At 39.9% G+C, this 27,584-nt stretch overlaps 1 protein-coding gene across 1 annotated transcript; it reads right to left on the bottom strand.

The window, feature by feature from the left end:
• Positions 1-468: 468 nt before the first annotated feature.
• On the bottom strand, positions 469-27,279 carry Cmpk1 (cytidine/uridine monophosphate kinase 1). The gene is made up of 6 exons (XM_021629411.2): positions 27,011-27,279; positions 7,153-7,299; positions 4,035-4,187; positions 2,758-2,834; positions 2,430-2,526; positions 469-1,522 (listed from the first exon to the last, which is right to left on the bottom strand). Exons 1-6 carry the CDS (start codon positions 27,176-27,178, stop codon positions 1,481-1,483), a joined length of 684 nt encoding a protein of 227 aa, XP_021485086.1. The 5' UTR covers positions 27,179-27,279; the 3' UTR covers positions 469-1,480.
• Between the last annotated feature and the right edge of the window lie 305 nt (positions 27,280-27,584).

A 27,584-nucleotide genomic window follows, 5' to 3' on the forward strand; every position in this document is an offset into this window, starting at 1 on the left:
CCAAGCAGCCACATGGCAGCTCAGGGTTTTCTGTAACTCTAACGGCAGGGGATCCAACATCCTCTGACTTTTGCGGGCACCAGGCATGCACACGGTACACAAACATGCATGCAGGCAAAACATTTAGAAAATATAACTATTTTTAAAGAACCTTAGGTACACTCAGCATTAGGGATGGAAAATAAAAAACAAAGAAAAAAGAAAACAAATTTTTAATTTTTAAGGTTTATTTATTTATACATATGAATTATCTATTTGCATGGATGCCTGGAAGACAGAAGAGGACATCAGATCCCATTATAGATGGCTGTGAGATACCATGTGGTTGCTGGGAGTTGAACTCAGGACTCTGGAAAAGCAGCCAGTGCTCTTAACTGCTGAGCCATCTCTCTGACCCAAGATTTTTAATTTTTTAAAGAAAGAAAATCATTTGGACTCTCAAACTCGAAAAAAGCAGGCAGGAAGGGATTCAAACATTTATAAGATATATTTATTATTTTTCTGACCAAAGTGCAATGATTTTTTAAATTCTTTTCAACCAGTAACCATGAAAAAAAGTATTCCAGAAAATAAAATACAAATGGGAATTTTAACCATTAGATTGCTTTTTCTAATTTATTCTAACTCTGTTAGTCGAAGAAACAAAACAAAAGAAGGAGTGGATCACGTTGGCATAAACTAGCGCATGCGTGTCAGGGGTCCACCACTTGGGACTGTCACCTTCAGTTCCATAATGCCTAGCACTATGTCTCAGAGCGTAGAACGGAAGTCATTGCTGTGACCCTTGCCCCACAGATTATGACAGAAGAGAGCTGACAAGTCTGCCAGACTCTGAAGCCCCTGTCCCCTGACCCAAACCTTGGAAGCAAAGACTATGTCCTGTCATACAACTTTACACAAGCTGTAATAAATCAATGCCTAAGGTTTAACTTTTGACAGGAAATGATCAGTCATTTGATAAATAGAACATTGCTAGAAATCCATGTTCCAAATTATGAGTTTGTTTACAAAACACCTTACCTTGTGCAAGTACTGACTACATATAAAGTTCCTTTAAATTTGGTCCACAAACTCACTTAACAGGTTGGAAATCTTAAATGTGCAGCAAGAGGAAGTGGATATTCCAAACCCCAACACACTGAAATTTCAAAAGGGATATACATGCATACTAAAAATTTTGCTCACAGAAGGCACAAACATAAAGGGAGAAAAGGGAGAGTATTTTAATACAAACAACAACAAGCTGATACCCTTCTTTATCGTGTGAGCACCATAATACCTAAGATAATTTAAACCTGAATTCACCGTGTATGGTGACCACAAATTTAAAAAAAACAAAAACATAATTTGTCTTACTACATATTTCTAGACATTAATTGAGATGTAAGTTAGATAGATTAAAATCGCCTTAAAAGGGGGCTGTGATAGCAGCTCTCAAAGCAATATTCAAGCATGATTTCAAAGATGTCTTCAGGGTTGGTTAGCCTTCTTTGTCAAAAATCTTCACAACTTCACCAAAAACCTGTAAAGGAAAAAGACAAGTTTAAAATCAGGTATTACTAAAACACTGTGTAGCATGTATAGGTCCTGGGTTCAATTCCCAACACCAAAATTAAAAATAAAACAAAATACACATAAAACTGTACATCTAAGTTCCTGTTTTCTTAAAAAAATCGATTTTATATTAATTTTAAACATTATAATTTCTTAATTTCATCTATTTCACTTTATCAATTCAATAATACAAACGAAGCACATATAACTACAAACATGTTGCCTTCAAATTTATTAGAGCTTTTTGGACTAAATGCACTTCCTGATGGGCTACTAGTAGTCTGGTAAAATGTAGACTCAGTGGCAAATCTCCTTTTGACTCTAAAAGTCCAGTTTCTCTCATGTACTGCCTCACTGCTGTGGGAAGTGGCAATGGATGAAATGTTTACTCAGTGAGCCTTCCTCTGGGCTTTCTTTGGCCAGTGATTAGAAGAGAAGGAAGACTAAGGAACAGCAGATGAACTCAGAAGTACTAGGAATATCTCCAGGTAGATATTTACAGGCACTGAGGTGAGCAGAGTCCCAGGAAGCCTGCACCTCAGGAGCCCTGTGTTCTGGAAGAAATAACAGCCAGGGCCCTTGGCTATAACATGCCAGTTGTGCTATAGATTTTAACAATGAACAAGATTCAAATCATTGTCCCAAGAATACAGTCTTTCACTGTTTGAGGAAAGCAGTTTGGAATTAATAAAACACACACTTCTTGTGAAAAACAGGTCTTAGGTAGTAAAAACTATTTTAGACTTACTAAAAAGGAAAAATACTCCACAAATTTCACAGTTAGCCTCAAATGTCTTAAAAACTAAATATGATTCTCATGCCTATCCCAATGATCACATTTTTGTTTATTGCAAAAACAAGCCAGGCACACTTACTTCATCAACAGACTTAGAAGCATCTATTTTTTTTACTTTCCCCATTTCTTCATATAAGTCAATAATTGGTTTTGTTGATTGAAGATAAGTCTGAATTCTGCAAAAGAAACAATATTTCAGGGCTGTAGGTTAATTGTCCTCCCTCTTCCACATCATAGAAAGGCTGATTAGAGAGTCTGGCCCAAATGCTTTCTCTTTAACACAAGCCCTGTGTCTGTAAGCATGACATTTCTTTTCTGAACAAAATAGAACAGTGTAATAACAAAATAATCTGTCACTCCATTTCTACACCAGGACTAAGGTAGCTAAAGTAAAAACTGTAAAGTACCTCTTTTCCAAGCTCTCTCTGTTGTCATCACTCCTACCACTACTTTTTCCCCTTTCAAGACATCGTTCAATACAAATCTAAAGAGAGACAGAATAAAGTTATGTTAAAAAAAGAAAATATTTTGAAGAGACTAAAACAGAAAAATACCCAAAATATTCTGCATTAAACTCAATGTGTCTAACTCATTAATCAACATACAAAATCTTTTTAAACTTAAACATGTGGTTCAATTTATACAAACTAGGTTAAATAAGTACAGATCATAATAAGAATTCATTCATGACTCAGTTTTTCCTGCTTTACTTTTTCAAACTGCAATAAAAAGATGATCTGTGTGGGTATGGCTTCATCTCGGCCATATTATTAACTCATTAGGTATGAATTACGTGCCTCATACTTTGTGCCACTTTTGCTTACTTTACAATAATTCCATAAATATCCAATATTTGAGTCAACATATTTGAATAAAGCATCTCTTGTTAATCGTGAATAAACATTCCTTACTTATAAAGCTGTGGTAACATTCTAAAGTTAACTTTGAAGAGTAAGTGAAAACATATTTTTAAGGCTTGGGAGAAGAGAGTTACATTTTAAAACAACTCAGAGGCTGTGGCAAGTCTTTACCAGAGGCACATGTACAATTCAACCTAAGAATAGCCAACTTCCTTCAAGGCACTACTTCACATTCAGACTGCTGGCATGAATTTAATGAAATTTATAGCACAGTGGTTGTCAAACAGTCAGGCTTTTTAATTAAATGGTTCTAAGAAATTTATTTACTTGTTCAAAGGTATGTCTGGGTGTGCTGTTAGACGTGTCAGGGGAAAGAATTTGTTCCTGCTATTTTTCAAGCCATTGTATTCTTAGAAGACAAATTCTTCAACATCTCTTTCGGATGTTTCTCCTCCACCTTTCCAGATCTACACCTTCTAGGAAACAACACAGTGTTCCAGGCAGCACGCTCCTGAGCAGTGCTTCAGCTTCATTATGTGACAACACTGTGTATGTCAAAGTTTATTAAAACAAAACAAAGAACACTTGACTTTTACATTAAAAATAAAGCAAGCCTGAGGGTCACAAAGCTGCCAATGGCAATAGCCCTTGATATTCTACTAGCAAGGCAATACTGCTCTGCTTACCCAATCTCGTCACTCACTAAATACAGATATACTGCTGCCAACAGAAAATGGAAATGGGAAAAAAAAAATCACTGTTTCTCTCTAAAAGTTGACCATCTGTAGCTTGAAGCCCATGTGGACAGATAAGATGCTCATTACCTCATTATTACAGTCAAAAAACAGAACAAAAGATACATCTGCCTTCCCATCCATGGTCTTGTTCCAACCTTGAAGGTTGTCTTGATTTCTTGGAAATCCATCAATCAAGAATTTATTCTTCTGAGCATTGGCAGCCATTGTTTGGTCCATTTCCTAAAGAAGAAAGACTAAGGCTCAATACTATATCACCAAAGAACAATTTCTTAAGCAGAATGGCAGACACACAGCTGTTTGTATTATTCCCTAAACCACTACAGTAGAAGGCACATAGGGAAACAGACTAGACAGGAATGAGCCAACTTCTTGACATGGCTGCTTCAGCTGGTGAGACTAGAGGGATGTGCTCCCCTATTTTCATTACCCCCTTCTGTAGTCTCCATAGCTTATGAAACACACCCTATAGTGTGCATGTTGAATGTCTTCTGAAGCTTCATGTATTTGTTAAAAGCTTGGTCCCTGAGGTGGGCCTACCTTTAAAAAAGTGGCTTCCTAAATCATTGGGAATATATTCCTAAAGGGACTATGGGATCCTGATCCTTTTATCTTTTCACTTTCTGGCTGAGAGGCAAGCAGCCTGCCTTACCATGTGTGTCACTGCCACCCAGCATTCCTACCAGTGGGTCAAAACCAAGTAAAAACCAAGTAGACACCTAAGTAAAATGTTGGTAAAGTAATCGCCGATCAGCAAAGCATGTACTACCTTCCCATGCAAAGTACCACTAACACAGAGCTTTGCTGCAGCATCCAGAGACCCTGTGTTGCCACAGGTTTCTCGTTCAAATCATTGTGCTATAGGAGGTAGCAATCTGGTTTTTGTTTTCCAGTTAGGGACACACTATGTAACTTGAGTTGGTTTCCATCTTGAAATCTTCCTGTCTGAGTTTCTCAAGAGCCAGGGCTATGTGCATGCACTACCCCTGACTGCTGAGAGCATGCTCCTTCTATAGGGGTTCAGATTCACTAGACTCAAATTCACAGATTCAAATCTAATAGCTAGAAGTCAGGAAAGCACTCTATTACTCAACAATATACCCCATCTTTTCACTTTTTATTTGTTTGTTTATTGAGACAGGGTCCCATTAAATGGCCTTGAACTCAGCCTTGACTAAGATTCCTCTGGCCTCAGCTTCCCAAACACAGGCCTGTCTAGCTGTTAGCATTACTAGGATTCAATACTTTAAAACAACAACAACAACTGGCCAGGTGTATGGTAGTGCACGCCTTTAAATCCCAGCACTCAGGAGGCAGAGACAGACAGACAGACGGAGTTTGAGACTAGCCTGATCTATACAGAGTTCCAGGACAGCCAGAATTACATAAACCCTGTCTCAAAAAAAAAAAATAAATAATAAATAAAATAAAATAATAAAAAATTCAAACTAATTATGCCTAAATGGCATTGGCTGCCCCAACACAGACAGCACAAGGTATAACACATTCAGAAAGACTGAAGAAAAAAAAAAAACACATTTCATCATCTTTTCCCAAAGCTTGAATTTATGTAGAATATGGGAGTAATATGAATAGGAGAATCAATCTTTAAGTGTCTAAATCCTTTGCACCTCCAGATGCATACCTCTAACAAACCAGAACCTTTAATCTAAAGCAAACTGACATGCATTTCTCTACATAAGCCACGTGTCCTCATTCTACAAGAAGAGCACTGTCAGGACTTATTTTCTGTAAGTTAGTTTTATCTCAGAATCTAGTTGCTCTAATTTCACAAAACTTTTATGAAGAAGTATTAAGTTCTGGCTACAGCATTCCCACCCCAGTTATGGTAGGAGGTCTATGGAGAAGCCACATCAAACATGTTCACTCAGTCTACCTTCCGCTGAGATCTACTACCAAGACTAAGGCCCCTGCTCTTGCTCTTGTATGTAGTAGGTAACAACTACATACAGCACGGCAAGTCCTAGGACAGCAGAGGATGCTTTTAAAACAAGAAACACAAAATCCACAGACGATGAAAAAGCTTGGCCCAAGTGTTGGCAGTGGAGTTATTTCCTACATAATAAATCAGCATGCCAACATGAATCACTTGAGACAGTTGGAAGCAGGCATATAAAGGTCAGAAATAAGAGAGCATGACAGCTTTGAGGAATCTGAAGCAAGCCGGTAAAAATACACCTTAGGACATGTGTAGAGAGTAGTGGGAGACAGGATGGAAAGAAAAGGTTAAAAGGTTCCAGTGATGGTAGCAATAGATAGGAGATAAACAAGAGTTAATGAGAGATCCTCTCACCAAAGACTTGCATAGTTAATCCAACCAACAGCCAAGACAGGAAATAAACATCATGCTTTAGATGACACATTTAGCCTCTGGCGTGACTGATAAGAACATGTCTGGAAGCTAGAACAAAGCACTGTCTCTATAGAGCTGTAGAGTCCAGCTGTACTGGTACAATGAAAACATGGGCATGGTGTCTCCAATTACAGCCAGGGTTCACTGTTGAGATCCATTTATTGCCTCCTTTTCCCAACACTGCAATTCTGTTTCACTGGTCCTTTTATGTCAAAATACCTGCTACTGACTAGTCTTAGGAACCCATGCAAAGTACTACCTACCAAAGTATATTCTTTTAGATCTCACAGTGAAAATAGTAATGCATTCATCAGGAAAATAAAGAGACTGCAAAACAGATATCAACAACGAGAAGAATATGAGTGGAAGGCAGAGAAAAAGAGATCAAAGATGTCCAAGAAAAGGGAGGAAAAAGCAAGGAAAGGGGAGAGTAACCACAAATGGACAAGAATAACTGAATGCTGGGAAGGATGGCCCAAGGGCCTGTAATACTAACAAGCAGATGCAGGAAGATCCTTGACTATATAATTTTCAAGCCAGCCTGTAATATATGGAGCTGTTTCAAAAACAAAACGAAGTATACCTATGAGTACCTTAGGCTGAACTACAGCTGGTCTTACACCAAGGCAGAGAATCCTTGCTACTGTCAATTTCTTCACAGTGAAAGCAGTTCCCAACTCCACCATTTTCAAAGACCACACTGCCTTCCATAATCAAGAAATTTAACATTCCGACTTTTCGTTATTCACATGAAGGTGAAGTTAGTTTCTCGTGTCCTTCGCAGTTTGACCAATTGTTATTCATGCACCTTACCCTCTTTAATAAACTGATGGTTATCTCAACCGGCACAATCTTCCCTTCTTTAATGTACTTTTCAATGAGTTCACCATACTGTGAATCTGGATTCTTCCTTTCATCACGAAGAAGCTCTCCTGCAGAAAGGTGTGTGTAGCCATATTTCTGGAACAAACAACACATAGAAATATCAGTATATGTGCAGCTGAAGCGAGCACAATATAGAAATACCAGAATTCATTCCATCCAATGACAGGAGTACACATAATTTTGTGTTAATTTCTATCTTATAGTTTTCTTCAATGAAGCAGTTTTGCTTATGGGGCAAATAAATACTAAAGAAGAATTTAAGGGGTTTCATATATTCTAGTTTGCCTACTAGTAAACAGCTGTAGTCTTTCTTAACCATGTTTGTACAATGAAATTATCTCAACATTTATCTAAGTAGTCAAAACACTGACATCTCACTATATTCCTACACAAACACAAAGTTTAAATATAAGAATGAAAATATCTACAAAAAATCTGAGACTCCAGACAAAAACATCAACATGTCTAAACTGACTTATATATCACATGGGTGTGTGCAAGTACAGGCTTATGATGTTTGAACAAAACTGCCTAGTGATGCCTATCTCCATCATTCGGTAACATATGCTATAAGCACAAGGATAGAACAGAAATGTTGCTGAGTTAATAACATAAAACATATCTATAAAACCAAAAATGACTACAATGACATTAGTTGAAATGATCTTCTGAGACTAAGTTGTACATGTGGCCATACAGGTAAGCTAAGTCACAGAAGATAGGAAAGTATTGCACTTCTTAATGAGTGCAATAAGGAGCCAACAGAGTCTTTTTTATCCTTAAAAGACTGATTGATTGATTGATTTAATGTATATGAGTTCTCTATCTGCACATATGCCTGCAAAACAGAAGAGAGCATCAGATCCCATTATGATTGTGAGCCACAATGTGGTCCTGGGAATTGAACTCAAGACCTCTGGAAGAGAAGCCAGTGCTCTTACCCACTGAGCCATCTTCCCAGCCCCCACCAACAGTCTTAAGGGAAGATCTTGAATAATGAAAAGCTTCCCAGTATGACTTTATTTGTCTACTTCTGTTAAACCAAAAGAATGACACAACCCACTCTGAAAATGTTGGAGTACTCATATTCATGTGACATATATCACTCCAAATTCTTAAGACTCCCTTGAGGAGTTTTAATCGTGCATATATACTTTATAACCTAAATGAAGGTTAAGTGTGCAGACCGCACACACCACGCCTCCCACTCTTAAGAGTGTCTCCTACCCACTGTGGTACCAAGAGGCTGAGGCAGGAGAACTCTGAGTTTAAGGAAAAAGCACTTCAATTGAATTTTTAAAAAAGCTCCAAATAACCAAGGCTTTCCAATACATCTTTATCCCTATTCTATTTCCTAAAGTGTTGGCTAAATTTGCTCTTGCTCACTAAATAGTAAGACAGCAATAATGCTGTCATCAAAAGAAAATGAACTCTAAAAAGATTATTTGCTGACTGAACTTAAATTTAAATTTGGATGAGAATAAATTATAGCCATAGTATCAGCATGTTTCTGTCTCATTCCTAAAAGTGCTTCTGGTAAGAGAAATTATCAGAACTGTTAAAATTGCAATCAGTTTGAAGAATTTCCACTATTTACAGAAAATATAAATATAAAATTGTTCAATTACTTCCATACTGGTTGCTAACTAAGTGCCTACTTGATCACTGAGCACAGGAAAATGTCTCAAAGTTGAGAACTAAAAGGACTTATGAAAAAGTAAGTGTGACCTACTTTCCCACTTACTATGTACAATTTTCAAAAAGCATGTGCACCTACAGTCCACAAAACTTTATAGCGGCTTCGTAGCCCACCGTCTATTTTGGCTCCTACTTGGAAGCCTCTGCTTGCAGGATGGCCTGCTCGGGCCCAGTGCTTACAGAACACGGTAATACTGGAACAGATGCAGAGGTTAACAGTCCTAAGATGTCAGCGCTCAGTGAAAACACCGTCGCTACAAGGTGCTCCGCACTACTGCTGTGTGAACCGCACAGTCAGAAACCTAACAGGTAATTTAGATTGCGAGGCTCACTGTTTCCTGGCACTAGAGAACTTAAATTGGCAAGATTTATATTGTCTTAAAACATAATATCACTTTTTTTGGAAAAAAATAAAACTAGTTATAAATTGGATCTATAGACATATATAATATGTACATAAATGGTAATTGTAAAAGTAATTTCAGATTTTCTTTTTAAATTTTGTGTGTAAGAGTGTGGATTTGTGCATGTGAGTGTTGTGCCTGCAAAGGCAAGAAGAACGTTAGTTCTTCTGTAGCTGAAGTTATAGGTGGCTGTGAGCCACCCAACATGAGTGCAAACTACGGTCCTCTAGAAAAGCGTAAGCACTCCAGCCACCAACGTAAGACAACTTTATAGTTTGTCTGAATAAAAAATGACATTACCTACAACGTCAAAGTAAATAAAAAATATAACCCAGTATACCCATGTCAACCCTGTGGGTCTATATTCCATTTTCCAATGGACATTCTATTTTTACCGTCTATTTGCCAGGTTCATTTTTCTACTACATTCTTCAGAAGAATTTTGCTGAAACTCTCCTCTACCAGAATTTCAACAGCAGCAAAGGGCAACTGTCATTTGTGTAGTAGTTACCATGTAACGGGGCTTTCAAAGCTCTCTGCTATCATTACGTGGTCAGATGCCAGCTCTGAGGAAAACAAAAATGGATATTTCTAGCCTTACATTTTTGGTCTCACATTCTCTGTGATTTTCTGGCAACTAAAACCTAGAGGTTCTCACAGGCAACATGCATAAGCAATGCAGTTTATAAATCCTATAAACTACAAGGACTACAATTACAAACTATTATTCAAAGAAGATAGTTTTCTAGTGACAATACTCAAACCCAAAGTATTGAAGGTATCTGTCTAAACCTTTAAGTTTTCATTTTTCTTCTTTAAGAAATTGAAAGGAGAGCTGGAGAGCTGGCTTAGCCATTAAGAACACTTGCTGCTCTTGCAAAGGACTTGTGTTCAATTCCTGGCCCAATGTGGAAGCTCACAGTTGTCTGCCTCCAGCTGCAGGAGATCTGACGCCCTCTTCTGGCTCCACAGGCAGTACATGAATGTGGTGCACAGATGTAACACGCAGGCAAACATCCATATATATAATTTTTAATTGAAAAAGCCAGGTGTGGGATAAGAACAGCTCCGTCGGCAGAGCCCCTGTCTACCATGTGTGAAGCACTATATTGAAAATACAACACTCCATTAAAAAGGCGTAGTGAAATAAGTGGTGGTGCACACCATTAATGCCAGCACTTGGGAGGCAGAGGAAGGTGGATCTGTATGAGTTCGAGGCCAGCCTGGTCTACAGAGTGAGTTCCAGGACAGCCAGGGCTACACAGAAAAACCCACTCTGGGAGCAATAGTGATACAGGCCTCTAATCTCAGCACTCAGAACGTGGAAGCAGAAAGATCAGAAGTTCAACATCCTTAGCTACTAACAAGTTTGAGATACATGAAATTCTGTCTTAAAAAAACAAACACAAGGTCAGTTCATGTCATGGCACAGTGGGTGCAAACATGCTTTGTCACCAATCTTGAAGACCTGAGTTTCATCCCATGATCCACAAGGTGGAAAGGGAAAACCAACTACCACAAGCTGTCCTCTGACGTCCACATGTGTATCACTGTATGGGCAGGAGAGAATGTGCAAACACACACATACACAAATAATAACCAGAAAAATATAGTTGGGTATAGCGGCACTTGTATTTATAATCAAAGCTCAAGAGATAGAGGCAAGAGAACCACTCCATGTTTGAGTGGATTCACAGCTAGACCCTGTCTGTCTTAAGAACAGTAGGCTGCTACAAACATGGTTGAGCAAATGTCCTTATTGTGTACTTGAGACTCTTTTGGTTATATGCCTAGGAGTGGCATAGCTGGATCTTGAGGAAACACTATTCCTAGTTGTCTGAGAAAGCACCAGATTTCTTTCCAGAGTGGTTGTACAAGTTTACATTCCCACCAGCAGTGGAGGAGGGTTCCCCTTTCTCCACCTCTCTAGCATGTGTTGTCTCTTGAGTTTTTGATCTTAGTCATTCTGATGGGTGTAAGGTGAAATCTTAGGGTTGTTTTGATTTGCATTTCCCTGATGGCTGATGAGGTTGAGCATTTCTGTAAGTGTTTCTCTCAACCATGTTTGTAGCAGCCTTATTTGTAATAGCCAGAAGCTGGAAACAGCCCAGATGTCCCTCAGTGAAGGAACGGATGCACAAATTGTGGAATATTACTCAGCAATAAAAAACAAGGAAATCGTGAAATTTGCAGGTAAATGGTGGGATCTGGAAAAGATCATCCTGAGTGAGCTATCCCAGAAGCAGAAAGATGCACTCACTCATATAGACATATAATATAGGATAAACCTACTAAAATCTGTACACCTAAAGAAACTAATCAAGAGGGAGAATTCTTGCTAAAATGCTCAATTCCTATCCTGAAAGGCAAAGAGGCTGGACATCAGAAGAAGAAGAAAAGAGGGAACAAGAATCAGGAGCCTGACACAGAGGAACTCTGAATGGCTCTGCCCTGCAGACTATCAATGCAGATGCTGAGACTTATGGGCAACCTTTGGGCAGAGTGCAGGGAATCTTATGAAAGAAGTGAGAAACAGATCTGGAGAGTACAGGAACTCCACAAGGAGAACAGAACCAAAAAATCTGCGCACAGGGGTCTCTCCTGAGACTGATACTCCAACCAAGGAGTATGCATGGAGATAACCTAAGACCCCTGCACAGATGTAGCCCATGGCAGTTCAGTATCCAAGAGGGTTCCATTGTAATAGGAATACGGACTGGACTGTCTCTGACATGAACTGACTGGCCTGCTCGTTAATTACCTCCCCGAGGGGGAAGCAGCATTATCAGGCCACAGAAGAAGACAATGCAGCCACTCCTGATGAGACCTAATTGACTAGGATCAGAAGGAAGGAAAAGAAGACCTCCCCTATCAGTGGGCTTCGGGAGGGGCATGCATGCAGAGGGTGGAGGAAGGGAGGGATTGGGACGGGAGAAGGAAGGGAACCACAGGAGGGAAACAAGGTGAATAAAGTGTAATTAATAAAGAATTAAAAAAAAAAAAGAACAGTAGGAAAGCCAGGTAGTGTTGGCGCAAGCCTTTAATCTCAGGACTTGGGATCAGAGGCAGGAAGATCTCTCTGAGTTCGAGGGCAGATTGGTCTACAGAGTGAGTTTGAGGACAGCCAGGGCTACACAGAGAAATCCTGTCTCAAAACACCAACAAAAAAAAAGTAGTTGCAAGTAACATTTATAAATCAAGCCTGAGGGTTCAGATGAAAAGGCACCATGGTCTCAGTAAGAACAAAATAGCACTCCTGTTTTTGTTTTGTTTTTCTTTTTTTTTTTATTTTATTTTTTTCTTTTTAGTTACATTTTATTAACTCTGTATCCCAGCTGTATCCTGCCCCCTCATTCCCTCCCAATCCCACCCTCCCTCCCTCATCTCCTCCCTGCCCCTTTCCAAGTCCACTGATTGGGGAGGACCTCCTCCCCATTCATCTGACCCTGTTTTATCAGGTATCTTCAGGACTGGCTGCAAAGTCCTCCTAAAACAGCACTCTTTTACGACAAGCAGGCAGATGTCAATTTAAAGCATCCACTCAAACTATTATGGCTTAGTCACTGTCCTATTGCTGTGAAGAGACACCATGACCAGGGCAATTCTTATAAGAGAAAGCATTTAATTAGGGAGCTTGCCTACAATTTCAGAGAGTTGGTCCATAATCAAGGCAGGAAGCAGAGGCATGGCACTAGAGCAGTAGCTGAGAACTTTAGACCCTGATCCACCATGAAAGCTCAAAGCTCACCCCCAGTAACATACCTCCTCCAACAAGGCCACACCTAATCCTTTCCCAGTCCACCAAGGGACTAGACATTCAAATATCTGAGATTATGGAGGACCTTGGCATGCAAACCACTACATATTTTAATATTTTTGTTCACTTTCTAGCAACTGCCTTTCCTCCCTTTCAAAATTTAGATAATGTTGAGACCTGGAACATTCCTCAGTGGCCCAACATTTCACCTGGCATGTGCAAGGCTCAACCCTTAACACCACACACAGACACACAAACTCACTGTTAAAAATTTTAAATTAGATAACGTGGTTATATCTAAATGACAATCAAATCAAATCAAAACAAAATAAACAGGAGTAAATAGTCAAAATTAAAAATATTAACAACTACAAATGTGGACTTGCCTAACTACATAAAATAAAATATTTTAAAACTACAATTGCAGGGTGTGGTGATACACACCTTTTATCCCAGCACTAAGGGAAGCAAAGGCAGGCTGATCCATGTGAGTCAGAGGCCAGCCTGGTCTACAAAGTGAGTCCAGACACTCATAAGGCTATACAGAGAAACACTCTCAGAAGAAAGGAAGGAAGGGAGGAAGGGAGGGAGGGAAAGAGGGAAGGAGAGAGGGAGGAAAGGATGGAGGGAGGGAGGGAGGGAAGATGGAGGGAGGGAGGAAGGAAGGAAGGAAGGAAGGAAGGAAGGAAGGAAGGAAGGTCGGACGGACAAAAGAAGAAAATAGGGGCTGGAGAGATGGCTCAGAGGTTAAAAGCATGGCTGTACTTCCAAAGGTCCTGAGTTCAATTCCCAGCAACATCTGGTGGCTTACAACCATAATGAGATCTGGTGCCCTCTTCTGGTGTGCAGGTGTACATGCAGACAGAACATTATATACATAGTAAATAAATCTTAAAAAAAAAGAAATGTTCACTCTACAGTGCACTATATACAATGTATATTTTTTTAAAAACTACTAATAAATTTAAAATGTATATACAAAAATTGGCAAGCTGGTAATGTGCCATTCACCCACAGTCTGAAGCTGAGACAGGAAAAACACTTTTAGCTCAGGACTGGAAATCAGCCTGGGTCTTAAAAAGAGGGCTAACATAAAAACAAACTATTCTTTGGAGGGGAGTGTAAAAAACACAGAGGCTCCACCTCACTAGTAATCCTGAAAATGCAAATTAAGGTAAAATGATGCCAGCTTCTACCTATCAGATTGGTTCAAGTATTTTAAAAGTAGCAATGGCAAGGACACAGGGATGCTAACATCAGTATCCTTTGTGCAAGTGTTCAACCTTGATAGCAGTTGATTTGTCAGTAAATCTAAGTTTCAGTTTGCACTTCTTTTAATTCAATAATCTAATTTCTGGGCTCGTGAGATGGCTCAGCATATAAAGCCACTTGCCACCAAGCCTGGCAACCTGTAGTTAATCCCCAGCAAATGCACTGTAGAATAACAGAACCAACTCCTGCAAACTGTACTTCAACTTCCACATACTGTACCCACACACACTATGTGTGTGTGTGTGTGTGTGTGTGTGTGTGTATCCCAAGACAGAGTTTCGTAGACCAGGCTGGCCTCAAACTCAGAGATCCACCTGCCTTTGCCTCCTGAGTGCTGAGATTAAAGATGTGCACCACCACCGCCCAGCAAATAAATTTAAAAAACTCAGTTCACTATCGTTCAATGGTAGAGCTTATGACCACCCTATACCTCCCCAAACCTGATTCTGAGAGAAAAGGAAACCAAACCTGCACAATTAAAGCTTACTTCAAATATGAAAGCAGATCATTTAGAAAATGACAGTTTCCAGACTGGAGAGACGGCTCAGCAGTTAAACACTGTCTACTCTTGTAGAGGACTCAGACCTGCTTTAGCTCTAGTATCAGGGGATCCAACATTCTCTTCTGACTTCCACAGGCACAAGGCATACATGCATATATGCAGGCAAAACACTTACTTAAAATTAAAAAAATAAATAAACTTAAAAAGAAAATAACAGCTTTAGAGAAAGGTCTCCATGAACTTCCTCCAAACCAAAAATCAACTCAAATGTTTAGATAAAATTTTCTCTGAAAAGTAATCCATCCCATAAACAAACGAGAAACCAAAGTATAATACAGCAACACAGGAACATACCACATGGGCACAGAGTCAAGAGTTACAGACAGAGACAGAAAACAGTCTAGTTTCACGGCCCAGAAACAGATGAAAATTTAAAATTCAAGAGATTACCCAAAGGTTTAAAGGGAAACATATTCAATGAGGCCAGACTCCAGACACTAGAGTTCAAAATTATAAACAAAACATTTGAGAAATACCATGTGTATAGAATGGACAACATGCCCACACTATCTTAGGCTCCAAAATGACCTATCAAAACTGTTGTGCTAAGCAACCTCTCTCAACAACAACAAAATAGTCAAATGTAGAGAAGAATCACCTTCATTTGTATTGTTTGTAGTCCAATATCTCTCTTACTAGAAGGTAAGAGAAAAATCATTTGTCTTTGAGAAATTGTACATACTATATTTTGGTATAAAAGTTACCTTCATAAGCCAGGTACAACGGTCCACACCTGTAATCCCAGCACTCAGGAAGGCAGAAGCAGATGGATCTCTGTGAGTTCAAAGCCAGCCTGGTCTACAAAGCGAGTCCAGGACAGCCACAGCTACACAGAGAAACCCTGTCTTGAAAAAACTCAAAAGTTACCTCCAAAAATACAGGTTGCTCATTATAAAATTAAAGTCAGTCTAGGAACATTTGTTTTCATAGGGCCTCACTGGCTATCCAGAGTGCTGGGATTAAAGATGTACACCACCATGCCTAGTCCAGGAATATGTTTTTGATTACAGGGCAATCAATCCCAATATAGCTTAGGGTCTAATGTTGAATACAGATAACTATGTCTACTTTTATACTGCAGAGCAAGCAGGTTCTTGATTGGAGTTTTCATCAAGGAAAATGGCAGAAAAAGCAACAAACTCATAGAAAATGTTTTCTATAAAATTTCCTTTCCTGCTATGGCTACACATTGAGAAGATCACCGGAAACCATTTGCAAAAAGGGTACCTTCTCCCATAGAACTAATCTGATGTGACTAACTACAACTTACTCTACCTCTCTTTTCCTTTCTATATATTATCCCTTCTATATATGTCCTGAACTCCAATACAATCACTTATCAGTTACTGTCTCCACTGTAGTCCTGGACTAACTTAGCAAGTTTTTATTCTCTGCAACACAAGCAAGAAAAAGGACAGCATATGCTTAAACATCCAAGATTTATTACTTGGTTATGAAATCTTTTTTCTGTTTCTTTTATTTATTCACTTTAAATCCCTCTCCCTCATCTCATCCCAGTCCCACCCTCTCTCCTTTTCCCCTTGTCCCCCTTCCCTAGTACTCAGAAAAGGAGAGCCCTCCTCCCTTACCAGACCCCAGACTACCCCAGGACTGCCTGCATCCTCTTCCTCTGTGGACTGGCAAGGTCACCCACATGGCCTTATGACTCTTCCATAAGATTCCTTGTGTGCTCTGTCCAAAGTTTGGCTGTGAGTCTCAGCATCCCCTACTGGGTGGAGTCTTTCAGAGGACATCTATGGTAGGTTCCCATCCTGTTCCCTTTCTTCAACTGCTTCCAGTGTCTATTCTAATTGCCCTTCTGAATGAGAATTAAGCATCCTCCCTAGCGTCCTCCTTGTTACTTAGCTTCTTTGGGTCTGTGGATCGTAGCTTGGTTATCCTGTATTGTATGGCTAATATCTGCTTATGATTGAGCGTATGCCAGGTGTGTCTTTCTGGGTCTGGGTTAGCTCACCCAGGATGATCTTTTCCAGATCCACCCATTTGCCTGCAATTTTCACGATGTCCTTGTTTTTAATGGCTGAGCAGTATTACGTTGTGTAGCCAGTTTCTGTATCCATTCTCCAGTTGAGGAGCATCTGGTTGTTTCCAGTTGCTGGCTAGAACATAGCTGTGTGCAAATGTCCTTGAAGTATGGTGGGGCACTTTTAGGTATGTGCCCAGGAGTAGTATATAATTCTTCTTCTGGTAGAGCTGTTCCCAATTTTCTGAGAAAGTGCCAGGTTGATTTCCACAGTGATTGTACAAATTTGCATTTCCACCAGCCATGGCATGTTCCCTTTTTATACAACCTTGCCAGCATGTCACTTCATTTTTGACAAGGAAGAAAACCATACAATGGAAAAAAGACAGTGTTTTCAAGAAATGGAGCTGGTCTAACTGGATGTCTACATGTAGAAGAATGCAAATAGATCCATATTCATCACCCTGCACAAAACTCAAGTTCAAGTGGATCAAAGACCTCAAAATAAAACCAGACACACTAAATCTACTAGAAGAAAAAGTGGGGAAGAGCCTAGAACTCATTGGCACAGGAGACAATTTCATGAACAGAACATCAACAGCTCAAGCTCTAAGATCAACAATAAATAAATGAGACCTTATGAAAATGAAAAGCTTCTGTAAAGCAAAGGATACTGTCAAGTGAACAAAACGACAGTCTACAGACTGGGAAAAGACTTTCACCAACTCTATATATCCAACAAAGGACTTATACCCAAAATATATTAAGAACTCAAGAAATTAAACACCAACAAACTAAATAATACAATTTTTTAAAAAATGGGGTACAGAGCTAAACAGAGAATTATCAATAGAGGAGTACTGAATGGCAGAGAAACACTTAAAGAAATGCTCAATGTCCTTAGTCATCAGGGAAATGCAAATCAAAATGATTTTTAGATTCTATCCTTTTTTATTAGTTAATTCAATTTATATCTCAGTCATAGGCCCTTCCCTTCTTTTTACCCAGCCCCACCCTCCCTCCCCCTTCCCCTCTCCCCTATTCTGAGAAATAGGGGAGTCCCCCCTACTCAGACACCCCAGCTCATCTATTCACCTGAGGACTGAGTTTGTCTTTCTCCCCTGTTATCAGGGGGAAGTGATCAGAAAGCAGGCAACATAGTCTGTGTCAGAAATATCACCCACTCCCCTAACTAGTGGGCCAACATGAAGCCTAAAATGTCCATCGGATTTATCTTCTTGGGGTCTGTGCATTATCGTATGTCTATCCTGTACTATATGACTAAAATCACCTTATAAGTGAATATATACCATGTATGTCTTTCTGGGTCTGTATTATCTCACTCAGGATGATCTTTTCTAGTTCCTCCATTTGCCTGCAAATTTCATGACTTCCTTGTTTTTAATGAGTATTATTCCATCGTATAAATGTACCAAAGTTCCTTTATCCAATCTTTGGTAGAGGGACATGTGGGTTGTTTCCAGATTCTGGCTATTACGAATAAAGCTGCTATGAACATGGTTGAGCAAACGTCCAATTTGCATCTATCAGAATGGCTAAGATCAAAAACTAAAACTTTTTTCTTCCAAGGACATTACCAATAAATAAATAAATAAATAAACCCACAGGATGAGATTATTTTACAATTTACAGTTTTAGGTGAAAGACTAGAAAGATGCTCAGAATACTGGCTGCTCTTCCAGAGCATCCAGTTCTATCCCCAGCACTCACGCGGCAGCTCACAACTCCAGTTCCAGGGGAAACTGAAATGTACTGACTTCCTAGTTAATACAGAAAAAACTTGACCCATGTCTACTGACCTCCTCTGAGAATTAGTCCTTAATGGACTTCTGTGGTAATACTTTGGTGGTCAATGCAGATATGCCACTTAGCCTGCAAGTCTCTATAACCTTGGTGGGAGAGTTATTTATTGAGATATCCCAGGAAGAAACCTTCCAAATTTGAAACTTCCGTATGTATAAACTAGACATAAAAAGTATGTCCTTCCCATGCTTGGCTGATGCTTTTAAAACAAGTGCTAATGGTGGCTTTAGCACCTAGCACTGAGTTCCCTAGACACGGGAAAGGAATCAGGGGGTGAATTAACCTGAGTGGTTCAGGGATTGTTCTAGAACTCCATTTTACAACTTACCTTTCCAAAGGAGTTTGCTCTCTCATCACTAGTATTGTACTCATACTTACAATGCACAGGTGAGTCCAGGATACATTCTGTTTTAATACAGTTAAGCCCTTAGCAATACATTGTCTGAAAGAAGGCACTCAACTCCTAGTTGCTAAGCTGTGCATATGTAGTACTCAAGTTTGGTTATGGTATAGCAATGCCCAAACTCAGTGGCGTAAAATAATTAAGTTTTATTTCTTGCTCATGCTACCTATCTGCTAAGAATGAATGGGCTTCTTTGACTCCCAGAATATGTTGGTGCACTTTTAAATGGAAACTCAAAGTGAAAAGGGGTCTGTAACACAGGGATGCACTCAAGAACTTCACCCCCACACAAAGATCCAGTGTATTTGACCCATCTTGATCCTGCCAGATTCTGGCCAACCTTGTCTCATTTGCTTCAGCTTTGCTTGTCTCCATTTCTGAAACACTGTCATTTCTACTCACATTGGCCATCAGTCATTAAATGAATAACAAAGACAATCTTCAACCATCTGATAACCTAAATTAACCAAGTCAATTACATGATCAAAACTTCTCAAGTGCCTCTATGCTCCCAGTAGACAAGAAGAAAATGGAAATTTATGTTATTATTGACCCAAACCATATATATATATATATATATATATATATACATATATATACATATATATAAATACACAGGTAAATCCTGTGGGTTTAAACACATGACTTTCCAATAGCAAACAACAATGACTAATCCACTCTGGAAGCTCCAAACAGAAAGTGGGCAGGAAGCGGTATTTCACACACCCCAAATGAGTATATCTGCTTATTAGAATGGGATATAGTCTAATGGCGAGTGGAACCAACTTATGGGTGTTTTGGAAAAGACTGACAGAAACCAGACGTATAGCATATGTTTCATAGGACCTATCCTCTCATAGTGACAGTGTCTGGGAGTAGTAAGCTACAACTAGTGCTTTTTTCTTTATCCAACTGATGTTTTGTTAACTTTATTCATCAGGCAGAACAAAACTGTCAGCAAAGAGTCTTTCAAGCTACACCTGTTCTCTATTAACTTCTAAATGCTCTTATCATATGTTTAGTCTGTAAAAATGTTCTTGATTTGACAGGTTAAAGCAAGTGAAATGTTACAGCAAATATACTTTCATGTAGCAGCTGAGCTACAATATTAGCTTAAAAGTAACAAGACCTAGAATATGGCATAAAAAATAAGACACCTAGCCTCTGTGTGCGCCCTCTCTCTGTCTCTGTCTCTTCCCCGTCTTTCTCCATCTCTGTCTCTGTCTCTGTCTCTCACACACACACACATACACACACGTGTATCTAGTCAAGACTCCCTAACGTGACTTCTTTTCCTTTTAAAAAAATTTTCTTTACTTTTATTTCATATGTATCACTGGCTGCCAGAATGTATGTATGTATGTATGTATGTATGTATGTGCACCAAGTATATGTCTGGTGCCCACCACAGGGCATCTGATGCCCAGGAACTCAAGTTCCACATACAGATGCCTGTGAGCCATAATGTGGGGCTCCCTGCAAGAGCATCTAGCACGTTTAACGCTGAGCCGTCTCCCCAGTCCATGAAGTAATTTTTTTTTTTTTTAGAAATGCTCTGTTTTCAATTCAAAATGAACTGTTATAACATATACTTTGTGTGTGACTTTTAGGTTTTCCATGATCACAGTTCTAATAGTATCTGAACTGGAACATGTCTAGAGTAACCAAATATGGTCCATGAAACTTTAACCCAAAGGGAGCAAATTAAGAAGATTTCAAAAAGACTAAGAATAGGGAAATAACCGGTGGTGAAGATAGATTTATGGCAGACTGAGCAAGGGAATTTTTTCAAATTTTATTTTAACTTCTAGAACCAGACATGGTATGCCCACCTTTAATGCCAGGACTTGGGAGGCAGTGGCACGTGGATCTCTGAGTTTGAGGCCAGCCTGGTCTACAAAACTAGTTCAAGGACCGCCAGGGCAACAACAAAGAAACCCTATCTTAAAATACAGGGGGAAAAAAGGGAAATTTACTGTTAGCTCCCTTACCACAGAGAAACTCCTTTGGCACAACACATGTACTCATAAAGCTGGGGGTTATTTTGTTTCCCTGGTTCTGAGACTCACACACAAAGGCCATGGACTGTGACATTAATTTCACATTGCTATGACAACACAACTGACAAAAGGAAAGTTAAAGGAGGGTTTGCTTGGGCTCACAGTTTGAGAGAATAGAATAAACGATGGAAGAGGAATATGACAGCAGGGGGATACCCATGTGTTATTAAAATCCAGGAAAACAGGACAGGATTGAAAATAGATTAGCCCTCATCATCTCACCATCCAATCTGATGAGATGTTTTACAACAAAAGGCAGAGTAAGAGAAAAATCACCCTCCTAGAAAACTTCAGGTTCTTTGATTCTCCTGTTTAGATATGGCCTACCATGTGGCTTCTCAGCCTTTGTAATTATGAGATAGTTCCCCAAATAAAAACACTTTTCTATCTTTATGTCTTTATATATCTCTTAATAGCTCTGTTCCTCTGGAAAACTCTGGTTGTTTTTTTCAAAGTATTCATAATTATCAAGTAAAATAAAATGTACATATTCTGAGGCAGCAATCCACTTTAAAGAACCCTATAAACAGAAGATCCATATGCAAAGTTATATTTACAAGAAGATGCACTAAAGCACAGTTAACAGCAAAACCATCCCTAGAAACTGTCCTGAGTAGCCACCAAGTGGTATGGAGCAACTATGCTACGACAATACCTAGAATATTCTGCAATTACAAATAAAAATCCATTACATATAGAGAAAAATGCCCTGAAAGGTGGAATAAACATGACTTGTTTGGGGGCAGGAAAAGTGAATAACCCTGCCTTAGATGTAAAAATTTTACATATTTTCAGACTTTGTGATATTGAGGACGAGGAGGCTGAAGAGATGACTCAGCTCATTTGCTGCTCTTATAGAACACTCTACTTTGATTCCAGCACCATACACGGCAGCTCACAACTGTCTCTAACTCTAGTTCCACGAGAGCTGACACATTATTCTGGTCTCAAACACAGTAGGCATGTACGTAGTATATGCAGGCAAACACTCATCACACACATAAAATTAAAATAAGTAAAATTTTTTTAGATATAGCGGAGAAAGCAGTAAATAATGCTAACTTCTAGATGAGAAAAAACTGAACAGACATGTTACTTTTGCAACTTAAAAAATTAATAATAATAATAATAAAAGTAAAGTAGATAATTTGAAGCTCTTCTAAAATATCAAAAAATCTTCTTAAAAAAAAAAAAACCTATGTTAACTCAGGAGGCAGAAGCAAGTGGATCTCTATGAGTTCAAGGCCAGCCTGGTTTACAAAGCTACTTCCAGGACATGCAGGTCTGTTACACAAAAAAACCTTGTCTCCAAAAACTAAAAACAAAACAAACAAAAAACAAAACAACAAAAAACTGTTACAAGCACCCTTAAAGAAATAGTGGGTCTTCATAACGTCAGGTTTTGTTGCTTTTTAAATTCATATGGGTACTTTCCCTGCATGTATGTATGTGTATCATGTGTATACTTGGTGCCTGTTGATGGCAAAGGGGAGTCAGATCCCCTGGAACTGAAGTTACAGACGGTGTGAGCACCATGTATGTGGGTGCTAGGAATCTATTCAGGTCCTCTGGAAAAAGTAGCCAGTGCTCTTAACCACAGAGCCATCTCTCTAGCCCCAAAAGGTTTTGTAGATTCTTTAAAGCTTTTAAATTGTCTCAAAAAAAAAAAAAAAAATCTTCCTTTAACCATACCTTACCATGAAGAAAAAGTCTTATCCTTGAAAGACTAGAACTTAAGGTCTACCAGATTTTTCCTATCTAGTTCCTTCTGAGTGTACATGATGAGTTCCAGATTTTGAAGTCAAAAGCTTTAAAAATTCTGCTTAATATGTAACATTCATTCACTCAGAGTAAACAAAACCATCTGAAAGATAGGTCTCATTCATGTTAAGTCCAGAAAGCTACTTGGGTGCCCCCTAGGGAGCAAATTTTTAAAATGTATATAGCTTCAGGATACATTAATACCTTCTGTCATCAATATTTATTCAGTAAGTACCCACTATGTGCTAGGTACAATGCTCAACAACAGAGACAAAAAGATAAATAAAACCAAGTTTCTACTTTTATATTCTTAAATTTAATCTCATTCAAAACTTTTCTAAGCACAGTATAAGTCTTAAGGAAGTATGACACAGATAATAAATGTTTTACTTATTACTTATGTAAACAAAATATTCACAATCTGTAAAAGAGAAATTAAATATTCTTTCCAATCAACTCATGTAAAATTGTGGATGCTGTTTTCAAAGTTAAGTTTAGGTTACAGCACTCTAATTTATTCTGGGCCAAGACAAAAATAAAGCTTAATTTTAAAAATATTAATAAACGAGGCCTGATGACCTACTTTCCATTCACGAGCTCACATAAAGGTGAAAGGAGAGAGCCAACTCCACAAAGCTGTCCTCTGACCTCACACGTACCATAGCATGTGCACACATACATATGCACACAATGTAAGTAGTAAGTATACAGCATCCCTCTGAGTTTTAGAAGTGCATCATTAAGCCAGTCCAAATGGCCCAGGCCTGTAATCCCAGCACTGTGGGAGGCAGAAGCAGGCAGCCCTCCGTGAGTCTGAGGCCAGCCTGGTCTACAAAGTGAGTCCAGGACAGCTACACAAAGAAACCTTGTCTTGAAAAACAAACAAAAAAGGAGGAGGAGCAGGAGTAAGAGGAGAAGAAAGAAAACACATCCGTTGAACATTTAATTAAAATAAAAGTATTACACTGATTTAGAAAATGGTTAATTAAAAAATTAGTGTAAGAGATTTAGAATTAGAAAATAAAATTAAACTGAAAAGGACTACTGTAAATAAATGAGTAAAGTCAATTCCCACAGCTCCTTCAAAACTTATCTTCCCAGGAGGAGATATCTTAAAAGGTTCTTCTAAGACCTGCCCTTCCTCCCCACCACTGGAGCAATTACTAAAGTGGACTGTGACTCCTGAGAAACTACCAGCTTCCTCCCAACACACTCTCTTACCTAACTCCAATATTCCAGAACAAGAGGGCATGACACTCTCAGGTTCTGTATCCCTTGACTCTGACAGCATATGGCAGCACACACCTGTCATCCTAGAACTTGGTAGGCTGAGGCAGGAGAAGAGAGTTTGAGGCCAGACTGTGTTAATATACCTCAAAACAAACAACACAGAACAACACAACTTCTGGCAGTCTGAGCTGGAAACCAAAACAGCTTCTCTCCAAAGAAACAATTCTATAACCAACAACGCTTCAGGTACCCTGTGAAGTAAAATTGTTTTGGCATGATAGTTGGAGAATTTAACATTGAGTTATGTAACTTTTTCCCTACAGTAAAAAAAATAATAATAATAATTTTGAAACCTGCCATCTTTGGGGACTAAGTTCATAGCTCCTTGCATAATAAAATATTGAGCAAAATGCAGACTGTCAAAGGGGAAAATACCTGATTTACCTGACCACAGACATTCCAGTGTGTAATCAGCTAGGGAACAGTGATTGCTAAATTATACACTTGGAATAGCAGATTATCAGGTGAACGTTTATGGGAAATGAAAACAACAGCAAAAAAGTTCAAAATAATTTTTTCTAGATGGCTCAGTAGGACATGCCTATGATCACAGCTTTTTATGAAGTTGAGCCATCAGTTCAAGGCCTGCCTTGGTTACAGAGTGAGTGCAGGAACAAATTTATTTAGGATTTTAAAGTAAAAAATACAAGGAGGGATGCTCTGTAGTAGAGTGCATGCCGTTCATGTGTTGAAACCCTGGGTTCCACTGCCAGTGCAACCAGAAAAATGAACAAAAACCATGACAAACAACCCACAGCTTAAGCTCATACAACTTCCAAAGTCTTAAATAATAAGTAAAAGAGTAAAAGAATAAACTTCAAGAAAAAAAAATCTCATCATGGACTCTTTTTTAATTTTCTTTTGTTTTTTTCAAGACAGGGTTTCTCTGTGTAACAGTCCTGGCTTGCTTTGTAGACCAGGCTGGCCTTGAACTCACAGAAATCCACCTGCCTCTGCCTCCCTGAGTGATGGGACTAAAGGCATGAGCCATAACACCCTGCTTCATGGACTCTTATAATTGCTAATTAACAGGTTTAAGAATTACCAGCTATTACTTCATGAAGTAGAACTACTAGTTGCTGAACACAGAGATTTTTTAATACAGTAGAGTAACAGGGGTATTAGGTTGAGTGTGGACATTTAAGGACTCACTACAAATTCAGAAACAAAGTAATTGAGTGCACTCAAATAGAAAAGTCACAATCCAAGTTTTGAAAAGTAATGCATCTTTAGAATAAAAATTACCAGTTTTAGATAGCACTTATGCCCAGCCTGCTGCCCCATGCAGTACATTAAATAAACCTGTTGTCTTTCCAAAAATAAATTAAATGACCAACGTAATAAAACCAGGAAGCTTAAAGAAGAAAATATTTGCATCTATGTGCCAGGTGTCAGGCCCATTTAAGAGTCACAAATACAAAACGGACATTTCTATTTTCTCCCTTCTTACAAAGCAACTGAAGCTAAAAGTCACTTCTCTTGTGCTAGAAAAACAATAGTAGAGTCAGGCCCTGAATTGCTATCTGTTTTGACTATAAAGTCCCTGGTCCTTCCTTTACCATGCTATTAACATTTTAATCATATTACTTATAAAATAAACTGAAACCAGTTATAAAATTACTTATAAAATCCACTTGTCATCGCTTTTAAAAAGTCAAAACCAACAGAAATAAAAACGAGAAAAATGCTATGTACTCTGTGATTGAACTAGTTTCCAAAAGTTTTCATCTGTAATTATAAATACAACTGTAGAACACATTATTCTATTATCTGTGGATGTTCTTTTGAGAATAGAATATAGGACGAGGAAAAATCCAAAGCAAATATAGGCCACAGCCTAGGAAGAGGAAATAATTTGTCAACTTCTGGGTCAAACCTTTTACCAAACACTCAATTCAGTGGTGAACGTTGGATGTTTTACCCAAAACAGTGGCTGCCTTTCGTTTTTGTCTTGTTTTCCTTTCAAACATTGCCCAAGACTGTCCATTAAGCCTTCCTCGTCAGATCATTTTACAGCTCACTGCAACTAGAAAAACGGGGTGTGCACCCACACCTGCTAGAGTTTAAAAGTCTTTTCCTCTTTCCGTGTACACGCCACCTCCGACCTCAAACACTAAGAGAATGGAACTGGGTAACCTTGTGCCAAAACGTTGACTGTGTTTATATTTGTTTGTGCGGGCAAACACTGGAGCCACAGCTCGCGGGGGCTGGTTCTCTCCATGGGAGTCTTGGGGATGGAACCTGGCGGCAGGAGCCTTTAGCCGCTGAGCCATCTCTCCAGCCCTAAAGCAAACTTTTTCCTGAAGAGGATTTTATAGTTGGGCGGTGTTTCACTTTCTCAGAAAGCAGAGTTTCTTATTTGCTTAGACAACTGAGGTCCAGAGAGAGGGGGTGACTCACTAGCCCAAGGAAAAAGCGTGAGCTGGCAGCTGGGCCAAAGGTTAGAGCCTGGGCTCTCACGGATCCGGTACTTCAGCTACCACAAGATCCGGGTCCAGCTCCTCGAGGCGGATTAGCCGAGGAGTGACAGCCAGGACCTAGCCAGAAGAGAAGAGCCCCGTCCGGGGAGCCAAAGCAAGGGCGCGCGGGAACAAAGCGGGCGACGCTGCGCGCACCCGCAGACCCGACGCCCCCCGGCCCGGGCGCGCGGTGGCCGTCGGGATTCGTAGTCCGCTGCCCACGGCGGGGGGCGCGGCCGCCAACGCGGCGGCTCCCGCTGGCCCCGGCCCGCTCGCCCGGGAGCTCTCCATCGCCCTCCCGCACAGCCTCACCTCGACGATGCGCGCGCACTGGGTCCCCTTGCCCGCACCGGGCCCGCCCAAAACGAACACGACCAACGGCTTCATGAGATGGAAAGGGCAGAGCCGCAGTGCGCGGGTCAGCGGCGGAAAGCTCGGGACTGGGACGTGCAGCAGCCAGCGACGACAGCTGCTCAGCATACAACGCGACTCTGACAGCGGCCGGCGCGGTGGCACGGGCGGGGCGGCAGGGAGGGGGCGGGCTGAGCGGGCTCCCGGCCCGGCCGCCAGCTGCGGGCCGCCGCGACCGGAAGGGGCGGGGCCTCCATGAGCGGCCCCAGCTTCCGCTCGCGGTTCCGGTTCTTCCTAGCGTGGCTGGAGACCCAAGGCGTTTCAGCTCCAGAGCCTGGGTCCGTGTTTAGCCAGACCCGACGTTTGGTCACCCGGATTCCCCTCTCCCACGAGAAGCGACCGAACTGAATAGGCAAACACAGAAACCAGTGAGAGCAACGGCGCAGTTGGGAAGAAACCGGGGAAAAACAAGAACAGTTTGGTTGAGGTTTGCAGAGAAGGCCTCTGAAGAGGTGACCTTGGTACCAAGACTTGA

This window comes from Meriones unguiculatus, chromosome 12, assembly GCF_030254825.1.
Source record: "Meriones unguiculatus strain TT.TT164.6M chromosome 12, Bangor_MerUng_6.1, whole genome shotgun sequence".
NCBI classification, from domain to species: domain Eukaryota; kingdom Metazoa; phylum Chordata; class Mammalia; order Rodentia; family Muridae; genus Meriones; species Meriones unguiculatus.

Coding starts and splice junctions, on each gene's coding strand:
- Cmpk1 (XM_021629411.2), bottom strand. CDS start 27,178: ATGCTGAGCAGCTGTCGTCGCTGGCTGCTGCACGTCCCAGTCCCGAGC. Junction 2,527..2,757: donor AGAGAGAGCTTGGAAAAGAG/GTACTTTACAGT, acceptor TTTCTTTTGCAG/AATTCAGACTTATCTTCAAT. Junction 1,523..2,429: donor CTTCTAAGTCTGTTGATGAA/GTAAGTGTGCCT, acceptor TTTCCTTTACAG/GTTTTTGGTGAAGTTGTGAA.